The sequence below is a fragment of the Mesoplodon mirus genome, assembly GCF_964341445.2.
Source record: "Mesoplodon mirus genome assembly, chromosome: 12".
Taxonomy (NCBI): Eukaryota; Metazoa; Chordata; class Mammalia; order Artiodactyla; family Ziphiidae; genus Mesoplodon; species Mesoplodon mirus.
In genome coordinates, this window is record NC_138988.1 from 12,969,563 (window position 1) to 12,986,826 (window position 17,264).

Below are 17,264 nucleotides of genomic sequence, written 5' to 3' on the forward strand. Positions count from 1 at the left end.
TTCAGAATTAGGCCTTTGCAGCTGGGTTGTCACTGGCTCAACGACAGCAAGGAAGGACACATGTGCAAAGGCCAAGGAAGCACATTTTTGTTTGGAACCAGATCTTTTGACCTTTCCCTGTTGTCTTATTTCTCCAGTAATTCTGGACTCTCAAACATTAGCCCTCAGTTATCTTCATATTCAGAGAACTCAACAAAACTAAGAACTAAACAAAAGGTGCTAAGGCATGAGAGAGACATAAAAGGTTTTCAGAGATAGAAATGTCTCATCCCGTGTATTTTTCAGATCATTCAAGGGGTTCCCTTGCTTAGACTTTGGGTAGAGTTTCTTAGGTTCTGAAATTCGGATCTAGATCACTAGGCCGAGAAAAATTGCTAGCTGATCTATTTTGGACTCCAGGTGCCCTACAATCTCTGTCCTACTTTAGAGAGACCACTTACAGCCATTCTGCCAGCATCAAAATGTGGAGTGGAGCAGAGGGAAGGGATGGCAGGTGACCCCGGCGGGAGCTCCACTGGCCCTGGTCCCGTCCCAGTGGGTCGTCCTATTGCACCCATAGCCAGACACTAACTTGCGTCACAGCGCTTGTCTTCAGGCAGATCTGGGGCTCGGGTCAGCCCTCTTTGCAGAGTTTATTTACATCTGACTTGTGTGTCTTTGTCTTTGTGTCTGAGAAATGGTTCACGGGGCCAGAACTGGGAGATGCTTAGTTGATTCTTAAGCCAACTCGCAGTAATCGGGTTGCCACACACTTTTCCACCAGAAAAGATACTTAAAGGGTCTAGGAGTGGAGTGGAGTCTTCCTGACATGTATTCAGTTAACCTTGAAACTGTGCACACACCTCTCTTAACATTTGCCATTGAAAACTAAAAAATCCAAATGACAAAATTACTTACACTTCTGTTATCTTCCATCCTGACAAGGGAACATTGGAGAAGATGCCCCTAATGATTAAGGAGTTAGGCCAGTATTATCAGGAAGCGCTCTTCCAAACCCACTTCTATCTGGAAACCTTCCTCACTCAGTGATTCGATCTTGGAAACTCATGTTTACTTATTTCCTTTCTTATCACAGTGCCTTTCTCTCTTCACTGGGTTTACTGTAGTGGGATTCCCTGAAAGAGAGGAAAGTGTTGTTTCACCTACTTGGAGTACAATGTGAGTGTTTCTAAGTACACCCCCTGCTTGCCCAGACTATCTATCTACTTGTTGATTCGTAAAGCCCTCTATGTTAATCAGAAAAAGAGTTGAGTATGAAGTATAAAAAATCAAATGTGGATGGGCTTCCTTGGTGGCGCAGTGGTTAAGAATCCGCCTGCCAACGCAGGGGACACGGGTTTGAGCCCTGGTCTGGGAAGATCCCACATGCCAGGGAGCAGCTAAGCCCAAGTTTCCTTATGAAAATACAGATAAATATTCTAACTTCTTTCCTTTTTCTTATGTAAAAGGATCCATACTGTCCTGCACCTTGTTCTCTCCTAAGAGTGTAGGAGATTCTTCTGTATTTGTTTTTGGAGCACTGCTTCCTTCTTTTGAAAGCTGCACAGTATTCTCTGTATGGATGCACTCTAATTTATGTCACCAGTCCCCTCTGGATGACACACCTGCACTAAGTGCTGTGTACAAATGACCTTTCATACAGGTGAACATACAGGGCAGATTTTGAGAAGTGGGGTTATTGGATGTCAGGGCGACTGCACTTGTAATGTTGGTAGGTGTTTTCAAAGTACCTTATTAAGAAGGTTGTTCCTATCTGTGTCCTGATTGTCAGTGTTTCACCAAGGCTTTCGAGTATCCAGCTTAATTTTTGCTGATCTGATAAGTGAAATACAGTATCTTGTTGGAGGTTTAATTTGAATTTCTTTGAATATGAGTGAGATGTGTGGCATGTTGTGTTTTAGAGCAATTTCTGTTTCCTTTGGTTGGTATTGTCTTCATAGTCTTTGCCCTTCATTGATTGCTAGGAGTTCTTTACACATTAGGAAGCTTATCCTTTTGTCTGTGATTAATGAGTTCCAAACATTTCCTTTAGTTTGTCATTTTATTTTGTCTTTTAACTTTGTTTTTGGTGTGCTATCATACATAGTTGAATTTATCTTTTTTTTAATACTTCCATATTCTGAATCATAACTAGAAATACTTCCCTGTGCAAAGGAGTCTTCATTCTTTAAGAACAGTAAAACATGTAATCTTTTACTTGTGATTTCATTGTCTTTTATGACCAGAATGTAAGCTTTGATCCAAGTGTAGTTGATCCTGGTATGATTTCAGTGCTCCTTTTTCCAGGTGGCTCCTGGTTGTCCTGTGACCATTTTCTGAGAGGGTCATATTTTCCCTCACTGAGATGCTGCCTTAGTATAGACCAGATTTATGTTTTTTATTTTATTTTTCTTCTGCTCTGTGATCAGTTTGTTTATGCCTCACCAGGACACGGCTGTAACTGTCGACAGTTTATAGTTTTGTAAGTAAAACTATGAGCAGTAAAACCCCCCACTGCTCTTCTCCTTTTAAGGTTTGTTTGGCTCCTGTTACTTCTTAATTTTTGCATGTGAACATTAGAATCTGTTGTTGCCTTGTTCCAGGATAATAATAGTAGCAGAAGGAGCAATGATATTTGTTGTCTATTTTTATCGTAAAGAGAAGAAAAGTCTTGGAATCGTGGCTATGTGTATTCAGGGACTTCCTCAAACCAGAGTAGTGATTTCCCTGGCATACACCTTAAGCTTATAGTTGTCCATCTGCCATTATGAGCTTATAAGCCTCGGGATCAAGAAAAAGCTCGCCATTCCATTCCAGTTCTTATAAGCAAGTAGGATTTGATGAAGGAAGGAAGGAAACAGAAACTTGTTTCAAAAATTCAAAAGCTTGAATTATTTGGATAAATTGTTTTTATCATTTACATTGCTGATTGTGATAGGTCTTAATACAACAAACGACAACCTTTGGTCACTATGTAAACCAGTGGTAACATTTTACTATTCACACTTAGCCTTTCACATTACTCTTCCAATTTCATTGCACTTCAAAGAACCATTTAAGTGGAGTTTGACATTTTTTGAACATTCTACATTGTTGGGAGGCAAAGCCGAAGCTATATTATGAGGCTTAAAAATGGAAAAAATGTGATGGATTACCTCCACGTAACAGACAGTCATTTGAAGGGCCTTTCTGCCTGGTTTCAGGAGTAAGTCCTATTCCTGGAGCGAATACTACTTCGTTGGAGAATCAGTCATTGGTCACTTTCAAGCACCTAACTTTTTGGCTAGTATTAAAATTTTCTTGAAGTATAGCCCTTTTAGGAAGTGAATCATGGTGTTGATAGACTTGAAGAATGCCCATAAATTGCTGGGACTTATCATCCGTATTACCCAGATATAAGTCGGGCCTTTCCTATTGTGCCAGGAATCTAAATGGAACTCTTAAATTTGAGGATATTGAAGTGGCTTAAATTTTGGCAGTTCAGTAAAAGCTAGCTGATCTCTTCTGGTTTACTTCTCTTCAGTTTGTACACTTGACTTTCTAAAGGGTGTAATATTAAGGTTGTAGTACGTATATTTAATTGATTTGTAAATACAACTGTAGAATCTGTCAGGGTAATCCTGATAAAGAATTTTAGAGGCCGCTTCACGTTGAAAAGTAGGGAACAGAGACCTGAGGCTGCAGCTGGTTCACATTCACAAAGCCTGGTAGAGGCAGACCGGATGGTCATGACGCTGACCCTGATGGTGCCTTGCCCTTCATATCCTATTCACTGTATATTATAGTGAGAAGTAATGTTTATATATAAATAATTTTTTTATCTTTCTGTGGGTGTCAAATTACTTGCTTTTGTATCACAAAAGTGATCATTTTGATGTTTAAAGTACATATTAGTGACTGAATTCAGAGTGTGTCAGTCATCAAACTGAAAGTTCATTGGATCTTTGTCATTTCGTAATGCTAAGTACCCCTCTAGAAAGTAAGCTTCTCCCCACTAAAATGTAAGCTCCACAGGGCAATGAGTTTATTCTTTTGCTGTGCTTTTAAACATTGGTATACACCAAATGCATAAAAATGTCAGGTACATCCTAGGTGCTCAAAATATTTGTTGAATAAGTAACGGTTGGAGTCAGACCCCCTGAATGCACATCCTAGCCAACCCCCATTTACCAGCTGTGACCTTGAGCAAGCATCCTTCCGTGCCTGTTTCCTTGCCTTTAAATTGGGGTGATAATACTGCCAATCTTATCAAAATCTTTTAAGACATGTAAAGTGGTTGCCATTACTATTACTGAATATTCAGTTACCTGATGGGCTGTTAGCATTTTTATTCTGTAACTGGACTCTGACAAAAATTCTTTTTAGCGTTAGGTTTTGGTCTGACTCCTCAGGCTTAAATCACTACCTGAGCATGTGCTCAGAGGCCAGGCCCCAGACCATCTTTGGGTAGCTTCAAACATAAGAATTATATTGAGCCCCAAATTCTTCTTTAATAAGAATCCATTGGTTTGAGCAGTAGCCCACGAGCCTTTGAGGGCAAGTCTGTCCTCATCCACGTAGCAGTTTGATTTATTCGTAAGCAAGTATCACATCCTCTTGAGAGGCAGCTCCAAACCACACACCCCTCGTGTGAACTCTAGACCTTATCTTCAGCATCTGGGCCCCTGACGGTGAAAGTTCCCATTTGTGACCGCCACAGAAGAGCAACATTACTGCCTCATCTTGGTGCCTAGTCTTCTTCTAATAGCGCTAGAGTAAGACTGTGGGGGGGAGTAGGGGGTGAGCTCTGCAGTGCGTTGGTTAGTGTACGACCATCAGCTAAGACCCCAAGTCCTCTCTGCATGTGCCGTGCACCCACGTTCCCCATCTCACATCCACTCACTTGGTCTCGCAGGTGCAAGCGTAGGATTTCCCTTTTATTTTGTTAAAGGTTATCTTGCCTTTCTTGTTCCACTCTGATAGTTCTTTCTGGTCTCCCGTACCCCCTTCCCACCCAGTTTCACGTGTCATGCCTTCTGTCAGTTGACAGCTTGTGTACAGAATGACAAATGTGTGTGTACATATGTAGGTTTTGTTTATTAAGAGAATGTGATCGTTCTTTATTTTGTATACATTCTATTGTATTTAACTCTTGTTGAGAGATGGTTAGGTTGCTTACAACTGCAATGCATCCTTTCAATCCTGTTCTCGTGTCCTGTAGAACACTTCCCTTTCCAGATTTTCTTGGTGGTTTTTACACATCTGTTCTTTCAGATGAACTTTATACTTCTAAGTTCCAATCTCAGTGGTATTGCATTGAATACATACTCTGAGGACAGACATCTTAATTATTGGGTCTTTGCAACATTGAACTGCTGCAGGAATTCAAAAACATCATTGTCAAATATAAATAGATAATCGTCTATTATGGGATTATCTGCAAGCTTTTCCATCTTTTTGAAATTAGAAAGTCTTCCTGGGCCAAGATCATTTTTTAAATGTGTTTCTTTCTACTATAAGATCTTGATTCTGTGGTGTTTTTTAAGTGACTTTTTTTTTTTCTGTTTTCAGAGAAAGTTTCATTGTGCAAATTTGACTTCATGGCCTCGCTGGCTGTATTCCTTATATGATGCTGTAAGTAACTTACCTTGAACTTTGTGCTCTTGGGGGAAGCCATGGCATAATTAAGGGTCATTAGAACAAAATAGGCTTTCATACCCAGTGGGGTTTAATTTTTGGAACTAACGCCATTCATTACATTTAAGTGGAACAGGCAGGAATCATACTGCTGGATAGACTTGCAGCTTCAGGACAAGATATTGAGGCATTTTAGGGTTTATTAAGGAAATTTTGCTGAGTCAAGGGCTGGTTACATTTAGGAAAAATAAAGAATCCTTCAACAATGTTTTGGTTTTTTCCTAAACAAGTGTATTAACTTCAATCAATTTCCTGATCCCTAGTGTACTAACTGATGTATCCACCAATGTTTTTTTTCAGATTTTTTTATTAGGCAACTTGAAAAATTCATCAAGAGACTAACTGGAATAGTTCAGAGAATCTGGCTTTTAGACACAAAGACTGTGTTCAAAGCCTGATTTCTGTTACTTTTCCTGTGGTGTGGGGCAAAACTTGATTATCTATAAAATGGGGATAATGGCAGTTATTGTCTTTGGGATGTCGTAGACATTCAACAAATGTTAGCCTTTCGCTTAGGGAATCGGCCCGCCCACAGATATGGAGCCCTGGGCAAACTAAACCCATAGGTTGTTAGCACTTCCCACATGGGCAACACTAAAGGAAACTACAGTTCCGTCTGCCCTTCGGCAGCTTTTGAGCCGTTACAAACACACAATAGACAAGAGTGGTTTTTGCGTCCACTGGTGAAAACACGGTGAGCATCTTATGTAGTAAGTGCCAAGGAAGGTGTGTAGGTAGCAAGTGTGGGTGCAGCTTACAGGGACCGACAGAAAAGGCTTCCTAGAAAAGGGAAGAGGAGGCCTCGGAGATAGCCAGAGCGTGGGAGGAGAGGCCTGGAAAGCCAGCCTAGTGCTGTGCAAAGCTGGGTCTTCCATCGTATCTGCCTAAGAAAACAGACACATTTAAACTCGGAATTTTACTAGGTAGTGATGACTTAAATTGCTGCTAATATATTAGGTTTATTGAGTTGACAAGCTGCCGGTAAAGTGTAAAAAGTCTGTGAACCTTATTATGGCTACTTTTGTTTCAAACAAAACAAGGAAACCTTAATGGAGAGAATCAAGAGACAGCTACACGAATGGGATGAAAATCTGAAAGAGGATTCTCTTCCTTCAAATCCAATAGGTATGAAAAATCAGTTTCCTTCCTGTGACCTGTGATGCCTTGCTGAAAGAAATTTTTTTGTATGTTTTCTGTTTAATGAAAATGAAACAAAAAAATTTTTTTAAATTAGTATTCTGAAAAGCATACCCACTTCTTTTGCTTTGAGCAATTACAAATTATTTTTTAGTTAATAGTAGCAAAGTTCTTAAATTCTCTGAGCACTCCTGTTTTAGGCAAGGTTTTCATGAAAAGTTCAAGTTGCAATAAATGGTTTGCATCCAAAAACACCAAGTGTAAATACTCTCCTTTCCCTGGTCTTCAAGGTGCCCCTGAAAGTGACTGCAGTACCAGGACTTATTACCTTACTTACACATCTGTCAGTTAGGTCGTTTAGCTGTTCTTCTAGTCTCGTAGCAAATAAGTGACTTATCCTAACATGGGTTTGATTTCATGTTTAATTTAAAAGATTACATTTACAAAAACAAGTATGGGAAAAGAAGTTACATTGTAGAACCTCCTAAGAGTATACTTGAGAGCTGGTATATACTGCAGTACTGTTTATAATTGTGTGCAACGTGTTCTTTGGGAACCCTGTAGAGAAGAGTTTATTTCAAAAGGATGTTACCGTGTTCATAAGCTATCCTGATACTTAACGCCTTCCTAAGTTTAAAGCTTGAAAAACCCACCATGTCTTTAAGATTTTTCTTACAGAGTAGCTGCTTGTCTTCCTATTGATGATGTATTAAGAATTCAGCTCCTTAAAATTGGTAGTGCGATCCAACGACTTCGCTGTGAACTAGACATTATGAATAAAGTGAGTAAAGTGAATATGTTTGGATGCCCATGTTCAGTCAGTCTAGAGAGCGAGGGGGCACTGTTAGGAGAACAGAACTATGTGTAGGGTCCATTCATGTGGTCATGGAATTAGAGAACTAGTTGTTGTCTGTCATGATTTGCATTAAAAATATTTTAAAGGATTATTTTATATATATATTTCATTTGGGATCATAAGACAGAAACTTGAATTGTTTTGCATTCCTCATAGATTAACCTTTATGTGATCTTCATTCAGACTTTGAACATTTGATTTCTACATGAACCATGTATGGTTTTATATATATATATATTTTATATATATATATATATATACACACACACACACACGTCACTATTTCTCTATCCTAGAAGGTCATAAGTTTTATGAGTGAATATGTGTTAGATCTCAGATTGTGTTTTTCTTGTCCCATCTTTAAAACTATGTTGTTGAATGGTTTGGAAGGAAAATATGATAATCAGAGGGATCAACACCTTGGGAGCATTTTCCCCACTAATTTTCTCTTAAATTTTTTTAGTGTACGTCTCTTTGCTGTAAGCAATGTCAAGAAACAGAAATAACAACCAAAAATGAAATATTCAGGTGAGATCTTTATTACATTTTTTTTTTAGTATAGGTCTGAATACGTTTTCCCAACTGCTATAATAGAATTACAGGCAAGACCGTATTTCCGTTCTCCATATATTTCCCTCCATTAAATTACAAATACTTATTAGCAAATGGAATAGGGGGGAATTAACTCCACGTTGGGTAAGACAGTCTTCCTGATTGGGTACCCAGAACAAAAGTGGGGCTATGATGTAAATGATTTTTCATAGGTAATGAGCATGGTGAATGAAGTAAAACAGCTGAGCAGTTCTCTTGTCCCCCGCCCTCCACCTTCCTTGTTGAAAATCTGTCAATTAGAGGATATCTTCTTAGTGCTTAAGGACCTACGTACCATGATATTTCACTCACATATCAGTTTCACCACATAGCCTCAAAGATAAAGGAGGACATGCTTGAACATGTGCTGATGCTGTGTGATAGTGTTTGTTTGGAAATTATTTTCTGACAAAGTCATTATGAATCAAAAAGGGAAGAACTGCTGTTTGCAGAGTACTCAGATGCCCAAGAATGACCAAGTGGAAACTTTTCATTGGATTTTTGCCCTCTCGGGCTCCTTTAGGGGAAAGTTGAGTCCATACATTTGACAATGTATATCTTGAGGAAGATTTTACAAACTAGCAGTATTTTCCTTTTTGTCATCATGGAAAACATTTACACCAAATGAAACTGGGCTGACTGCCACTCTTATTATTAGTTTTAACTAAAAGGTTCAAAACTATAGCTCTTAGAACCTTGTTTCTTGGTGAACTTTTAAAGTATGTTATTTACTACCCCCACCCCACCCCATTTTGACTTGACTTATCCTGTGCTGATTCTCTGTTTTAGTTTATCCTTATGTGGGCCGATGGCAGCTTATGTGAATCCTCACGGATACGTGCATGAGACGCTTACCGTGTATAAGGCTTGCAACTTGAATCTGATCGGCCGGCCTTCTACAGAGCACAGCTGGTTTCCTGGGTAATGTGGTGGTGGTCACTTTTTTTTGGTTTTGCCTTAATTGGGAAGAAAAACCCAGAGTCCTAAGCAGAGCTGCTAGAATTATAATCAGAAGTAGACAATGAAGTAAATAATTCTGTTTAAATGTTCATTTCATGAACAGCTAGAAAAAGGTCTTCTTGCACAGTCTCACTGAATGTAAGGTTAGGGAGAAAGAAGGTGGCCAACTGCACTTCTCAGATTAACCATACACTTACTTAATCAATCCACACTCATTTTCCTGTCAGCTCAGTCTGAAAATCAACTGTTGTATGACCCAGTAAAACTACATTTGACCCTTAAACAACAGTGGGTTTGAACTGTTTGCATCCACTTAGATGCAGATATGTTTCACTAGTAAAATACTACAGTACTCCGTGGTCTGCAGTTGGTTGAATCGTTGGATGTAGAGGAACCGCAGATATGAGGGCCAACTGTAAATTACAGGCGGATTTAACCCCTGTGTTGATCGAGGGTCCACTGTGTATCTGTATCATATTCTGTACTAGAGAATGTTACCCAAGCAGTGATAGACACGAAACATGCAGAAACCACGCTTGCTTTTTTTTTTTTGCTTTAGCCCAGTGCCCTTCAGAGTATGACTGTGGGACCAAAAGCACCACCTGTTCGATTCCTTGAGCCATATTATCTTCAAGACCCCCTATTATTTGTCCAAATACTGGCTCAGCCTTTTTACTTTGAAAGAGGCAAGCTGAGTAGAGATTAGTGCTTATACTTACTCTTCTGGACCTAGAACCGTATCACTTAGATTGTCCAGTCTTATTTGATATCCTTCTTAAAAGGACTAAAACTAGAATTAATGTGTTAACATAAATACTAAATGGGGGATATATCCAGGGGAAAAAGTACCATTACATGGTTTGGGCTTTTGGTTTGTTTGGGTTTTCTTTCTGTAATGCCATGGCTTGTATTTTTGGATGAATTACCTGACAAATCATTCTCATTTTAGAAGAGTAGTCCTGAAATCTTTCATACGTGAGAAAAACACCTCCCCCATCCCCAGTTTTAACTCACACAAAAGTGCGTATTTCTACCGGTAGTTGCTGTTTTCTAACTTGAGTGCAATACAAAACCAAGAAAATGCAGATGCAATTTAGAGTGTGGTCCTGGCAACCAGCAATTTGTATAAATACACGTGTATTAGTAAGATTATTATTTTTTCTTTCTTGGCATTGGAGAAAAAAATTCTAAGCACAGCTTAAGAGTACAATCAATAATATATAAAGACTGACGCATTACCATGATGAACCGTACTAGAAAATCTTTTTGTGAGGTTTGTTTCAGGAAACTATAAATCCAAACTCAGAGTATTCCTTCTTCCCATCCTTAGAATTTGGCTCTAAGATCTGTCTTCCCAACAGGTTTATATGGTGATAGGCTGGGATACACAGCCTCAGCTGATACCTTTCCTTAATTTTATAGGTTCGCCTGGACCATTGCCCAGTGCAGGATCTGTGCAAGTCATATTGGATGGAAATTTACAGCAATCAAAAAAGACATGTCACCTCAAAAATTCTGGGGTTTGACTCGATCTGCTCTGCTGCCCACGATCCCAGACACTGAAGAGGACATAAGCCCAGACAAAATAATACTCTGCTTATAAACGAATACGGTAGGCATAAGGTTCCTTCCTTATTAGCAAAATCGGTATTCTAACATCAGGTCTGCTTTGGAGATTACTACTTTTGATGCACACCGAAGTAAAAAGCGACATTACATGGAAGGTTGCAGTTTCCTAGTCAAACAACAGTATTTGAAGATTTAGACTAAAATATACTATTGAAGAGGATGAAAAGCAGTCTAGAGTACTTGGTTTCGGGAGTTACCTACTTTAGGAGCTTGGTGCTCGTATTCTGTGGGATCTGATAGGACATGAAGACATCTGTGAAACAAACTGGTGAGAGTATTTCCTGCAATTCCTACAAATTCTTACAATGTGAGGGTTCCTCATTTGATCCTGACCCGTGGAACGGAACGGCACGTGTGTATCAGTGCTCCAAACAGAAGTTTCCAAAAGCTAGGGTGCCAAGCGCTAGTACTGATCCTTTTTGAAGGAGGCAAAGCAGTGTATTATTTTAAAAGGGCTTTGTTCTTTCTGATTTTCTTTAATACTTTCAAAATTTACAAATCAGTATCTCAGAGAAACTAAAGAATTACATAATACACAGTTTGAGCCCCAACATGTTTGTTTGTTAGTGAAAAGAGTATTTGTGTATTTGCTCAGTGTTTGGTTATTCTGTTCCAAAGTTTCATTTGAACCTAAGACTACTGTGGAACACAGATGCTAAAACATGTCCCCTTCCTCCAAGTGAGATGTGCTAATAATGTATTTTATAGGCTATTTTGTTCAATATAAACTAAAGAGACTGTAAGTAAACTAAGAGCAAAACTAAATTAAACATGTTCTTTGTTTAAATAATGTAAAATATCTACTCATAAGCAGATAATCTAGGTGTAAGAAATAATTCTTAAGATAAAGTTCTAGACAGACTGATTTGCCACCTACCTCTTTGCTTATACATTCAAGGGGTTTATTGGATACTTTTACATTTGCGTAATTTTGATGTTCCTTCACTGCTTTACATAATTCATTGGGAAAAGTTCAGCTAATCGGGTACAATGGATGTGGCCAAAAACGGACTGTTAAATTTCTTATGTTTGAATTTGTCAATATTTTCTTCTTCCAAACATGCAGTGGTTTTGACTGCCTAGCCTGGAATCCGCAACTGAGTATCATGTTGCATATTTATGTAAAGAGAGTAAATGAAAAGCAACTCAAGAACGCTGTCGGTTTTTAGCATGTGCTCCTGTATTCCATATGCCTAACCTTTACTTTGTTACGACTAATAACAACAACCTTGGGTTTTTAATGACTCTACTATTTGTTCATATAGTCAGTCAGTCTTACACTGAACTAAAATGTCCTCTAAAGGGAGTTCTTTTCAGTAGCACGGCACATCTCTTTATATCTAAACCAGGTGTAGTGAGGGAACATTTGGCCCCCTGAAGAGTGTAATCTCAGAATGTTCTATATTGTTTACTGACACTTGCAAATAAAATCTCCTGGTATATAAAAACACGCATATCCTACTTTAAAAAGTCTCTTTATACATGACAAAACCAGACCTCAAATAGCTGCATACTTCCTATATATATAGCACAGTATGAATTCTACAGTGTTGGTTCCAAATATATATCTTAATATACTTAAATATTTCAGTGGGTTATTTTATAAGACGTTTAATTACTGACCTGTGTGCAGTCGTTTCTGAGGCTCCCTTTCTTGCAACATAGTCCCTGTTTGTACACTGAGTGTTTGTCTGTCACACTTCCTCTTAGCAGGGCTTTAACAGAAATATGCATTTCAAAATTGTTTTATCAAGGTCCAAAACTGCTATTTACCAGTAGCACACAAAGATGCTCTGACTGGCTACACAGAAAGGAAAATTATAAAATGTCAGAATAAATAATACTTTGTGCCATACACCTGCAAGCATCTGGCCTCAAATCTTTAAAGAGCAAAAGGCCATAACCTTTATTTTTACTTTAAAGCAACAGGAGTACTGTCACTATGTATATATGGCACCTGTTCATATATATATATATATATATATATATACACACATATATATATATATATACACACACACACACATATATATATAGATACCCACATTTATCGTCCACTTCCTCAAGACTAACCAACCCTCAAGCTAATCTTTCCCGGCTTAGCAGGAAGTCACGGAAATCGTTCATTATGGCAGAGAAAAGTATCAAACTACATACTAAACTAAACTACAGCTCCCTAGGACAAGTCCTGGGTGTAGGAATGACGGCCACCCGGGACACCTCTGATCTTCACATTTTATATATGATGCTTTATGCAAATTTGTCAGCTATTTTCAAGCACAAGTTTATTCTGGAATTCAGATAAAAACCGACACCTATCATACACAATCGTAGGAAATTAAACCAGGTATTTCAAGTGCAAATACTAAGAAACATCTTTTTCAAGACAGTTACCACGTATTAGGATTAATCTTAGTACTGCCCTATGCAAAAACAAACCAAAAAACCTGCTATTTAAAAAAAACCTAGACAGATTAAGCGAAGCCAACTCTTTTTTTTTCCTCAGTAGGACTATTCCAAAAGAATTACAAGGCTCAGTGATATAAATCAGATTAAGAGGAGGGAGACTTTCCTTTAGCGCCTGAAATATAATTATATTTCACAAAATAAGACCTTTACCCTTCCGAAGAGATCCTCTAAGCTGGCTTTTATTCCAGTCTCTTCACTCTCACTAAGGGGGGGGATGGTCTTACCAAAACGTTTCTGCTTTTTTAGTAGCCAGCTCTCATCAATTTTCGGTCTTCTTTATGTAACTTAGCAGTTCATCTTTTTCCATTTGGTAACCACTTTTCTTCCACTGTTCTCTCAACTGCTGTAAGAGAGCCCCAATTTCTTTTCCGGAAGAAATGCCCACTTTTCTGATGTCATGGCCACTTACAGGAAATGGAGGAATGGACCACTGCTGCATCTCCTTCAGAAGACCGTGCTCTCCTTGGTACTTGAGGAGTTCACACACACGAGCAGTTGCATCGGAGTCTCTAGACTAAGGGCCAAAATCAAACATTACCCCACTTGCTAATGATCTTATCCTAAAATTTAAATAAATGCTCAATGTGAAATTTTTCATTTAAAATAAAAGAAATTCACATAATACTTTGTGGGTCTTAGTATTAATACATTTGTTCCACAATTAGCAAAGATGATTTATAGTCTGACCAAGCCTAGAACATACTTACATCTATAATGAAGTCTTGATAGGGTTTCAAAGGTTCTGAACTATCTGTTGCTTTAATTAAATCTTTCCTGTTTTTAACTATAAATAAACCAAGATTCTTCTCTTCTTTTGAAATCTTCAACCTCAGATCCAATTTTGTGACATCATCCTGTACTTTGAACAGTGAGGTCAAGAGAGTCATTGGCTTTGGGGAAAAACCTTCAACATTTTTACTGACTTTGTTAAATTCTTCTAAACTTGCATTAGCAGGTAAGCCTGTAGGGACAAAAGCATTTTTCACCCATTTTTTAGAGAGGATAAATTTAATAAAATAAATTCATATCTTTTTTTTTTTTTTTTTTTTTTGCTGTACGCGGGCCTCTCCCGCTGCGGAGCACAGGCTCCAGACGTGCAGGCTCAGCAGCCATGGCTCACGGGCCCAGCCGCTCCACGGCATGTGGGATCTCCCCGGACCGGGGCACGAACCTGTGTCCCCTGCATCGGCAGGCGGACCCTCAACCACTGTGCCACCAGGGAAGCCCTAAATTCATATCTTAGGCAAACACTGTTTCCGTTTGCAGATATGCACTGGCCCCAGGGCTCACTGTGGGGTCCAATGTGCTGCTCCACCTTACAGATGAACCACTGGGTACACTGTTACTGTCCTCTCCCACATCACAAAATCCCGCTGTTGCTTCTGAATATTAATTTTAACACCTACTGAACTATTTCCATGTATAAGGCAGGTCTTCTCCATGCTTTACATGTATTAAACTCCCGGAAGCTCTCAGCCCTTCCATTAGACAAATGCCATCACTTTCATACCCCTCTGTTAGATTCAGAAACTAACACGCAAGGAAATAACGCAAGTCACAAAGCTGATAAGTGGCAAAGCCTCACTGAAACCCACGATGGACTGACTCCAGAGGCCACTTTGTTCCACCACAATGTGCTGTCTCTGAGCTGTCCCCTACCTGTGAAAAAACTGTCCTACTCCTGACCTCAAAGTTTACCATCTTTTAAAATACTCCATTTTTCCTTTTAGAATTGTTAAACATTTTTTTTTTCTTAACGAAATTTTTAAACCAGATGTGTTTCATGGCCAAAAAGGCAAACATTTTTTAAGTTGGACTCACCTATGTAAGGAGCCACATCAAGATCATAGATGAGGTGAATCAAATGATTTACGTGGTTGCTAGTAAGAATTTTTTTCAGTTCCACCCAAATCCTCTCTCCTGATATTCCAGCCAAGCCTTTTGCATTTTCTGCAATTGCTTCCAAAGTCTCAGGATCGTGGTCACCAGGTATATCTACAATTTTCCCATAAAACCTACAAAGCAAAAGTCTCAGAATGTACTACCTCTATGCTGGTGTTTCAGCAGAAAAATCTGCTTTTCATTTTACCAGTACTATTGCAGACATCTATTTAATCAGAAACAACAGAGAAGTAGTTAGGTCTAGGAGGGACCTTAACAATCATCTGGTCAGTTCACCTTCTCTCTTCTCACAGGAGGAAACGTGAGGTCCAATAAAGTATAAGTAACCTTCTTAAAGTCAGCAAGAACCAGACCCCCTCCTCACTGCACTTTCACATCACTGACTGAAACGTTAGAATGGCCATCAAAAGAGGTCTCTGAATTGGTACTGACAGTGGATGCATAAATAAACCAGAGCAGTCTTCTCCAGGCACTAAAACAAGACTTGAAGTGCCATGCTGGAGGAGTCTTAACCCCTCAAAGGTTGCCTGTCTGTACACATCAATACTTTTAATTAAGAGCTTCAAATAAAATCTCGCTGCAGACAAGGGAGTGTATTTCATGGACTCTCAGAACTGGAAGCATTAAAGTATACCTGTTTTTACCACTCATATCTTCAAAATTCAGTTCATTAGTGATCTAAATTAAATGACTAAATGGCTATGGCTGTGCCTCAGTCTGTGTCCTATTATTTGTAGAGAGACGGTTTGCAAACACTGAAGTCTAAAGGGATAGCATTTATTGACAAAATATGTAGACTGTCAAAGAATATTCTGAGAGTGATCCCAACCAGTGAAAAATTAATATTAGTAGACATAAATTAGCCAGTTACAATAGTTTTCTTAAACGTTACAGTTCAGAGTTGAAAAAGCATTGCTACCCACAAAACCATCCAAATGCATTTCATACCTTCCCAATTCTTCGGACAGATTTCCCATGACCACCTAAAACGGTAAGCCATGTGAAGGCATACTTTGACTCACTACTCTGTTCAAAGCACCTAGCACAAGGGTTGGCTTGTGATAAGCCCTCATATCTGTGTAATGAATGATTTGGTGCAGAAAATATTCAATCAAAAAGAAAAAAGACATTTTTAAAGCTGAATTATTTAAAAGATCATCACAGAAAGGAGCAAATAACTGTTTTGGACAATGAAAAGATGAAGTATCTAGGTATCATCTCATGAGTCACAGTATCCTGTCTCTTGGAGACAGACATTTGGGATGTCACCATTGTGTACAGTAACCTGCTGTGCATTTCACATGATCAGAATTGTGCTCTGGTGATAATATTCAAAACTGTATCATTAATGTAACTTATAAAAATCCTTACCTGAAATATCTTAAAATTCGAAGATAATCTTCTTGTATCCTCTGTTTAGCTTGTCCAACAAATCTAACTTTCTTATTTTTTAAATCTTCATAACCATTAAAATAGTCAAATAAAGTACCATCGAAACCTATTCATTAGAAAAGAGGGAAGAAAAATCACTACTGACAAATAAGACCTGGAAAACAATGGCACATACACAATGGAATATTACTCAGCCATAAAAAAGAATGCAATCTTGCCATTTGTGACAACATGGATGGATCTCGAGGGCATTATGCTAAGTGAAATAAACCAGACAGAGAAAGACAAATACCGTATGACCTCATTTTTATATAGAATCTTAAAAAAACAAGCTCACAGACAGAGAACAGACTGGTGGTTGCCAGAGGCTGAGGCCAGGGGCCGGTGCAGTGGGTGAAGAGAGTCAAGAGGTACAAACTCCTATCTATAAAGTAAATAAATCCTGAGGAGGTAATGCACAGCATGGTGACTCCAGTTAACAATACTGTATTCTATATAAGATAGCAGACCTTAAAAGTTCTCATCACAAGGGGAATAAAATTCTGTAACTATGTATAGTGTCAGGTGTTAACTAGACTTTTTGTGGTGATCACTTCTTAATATACACAAGTAGCAAATCATATTGTATACTTAAACTAAGGTTGTATCTCAATTACTACCTCAATTCAAAAAA

At 38.6% G+C, this 17,264-nt stretch overlaps 2 protein-coding genes across 5 annotated transcripts in view; one reads left to right on the top strand and one right to left on the bottom strand.

The window, feature by feature from the left end:
• Positions 1-13,919, top strand: part of CRBN (cereblon) — a 27,411-nt gene extending 13,492 nt beyond the window's left edge. For 2 of the 4 annotated variants that reach the window (XM_082637410.1, XM_082637413.1), the window contains exons 6-11: positions 5,530-5,592; positions 6,696-6,780; positions 7,458-7,573; positions 8,112-8,176; positions 9,029-9,160; positions 10,622-11,618. In XM_082637410.1, coding sequence (XP_082493536.1) covers positions 5,530-5,592; positions 6,696-6,780; positions 7,458-7,573; positions 8,112-8,176; positions 9,029-9,160; positions 10,622-10,802 — 642 coding nt within the window. In that variant the 3' untranslated portion in view covers positions 10,803-11,618. Of the gene's footprint in view, positions 1-5,529; positions 5,593-6,695; positions 6,781-7,457; positions 7,574-8,111; positions 8,177-9,028; positions 9,161-10,621; positions 11,619-13,647 lie in introns of those variants that run through there. The other 2 variants (XM_082637412.1, XM_082637411.1) reach the window with 2 other exon arrangements.
• TRNT1 (tRNA nucleotidyl transferase 1) overlaps positions 12,204-17,264 on the bottom strand; it is a 17,625-nt gene continuing 12,564 nt past the window's right edge. Inside the window, exons 4-7 of the mRNA XM_082637414.1 lie at positions 16,571-16,697; positions 15,119-15,312; positions 14,005-14,258; positions 12,204-13,811 (exon numbers count right to left, since the gene is read on the bottom strand). Coding sequence (XP_082493540.1) covers positions 13,557-13,811; positions 14,005-14,258; positions 15,119-15,312; positions 16,571-16,697 — 830 coding nt within the window. The 3' untranslated portion in view covers positions 12,204-13,556. The remainder of the gene's footprint in view (positions 13,812-14,004; positions 14,259-15,118; positions 15,313-16,570; positions 16,698-17,264) is intronic.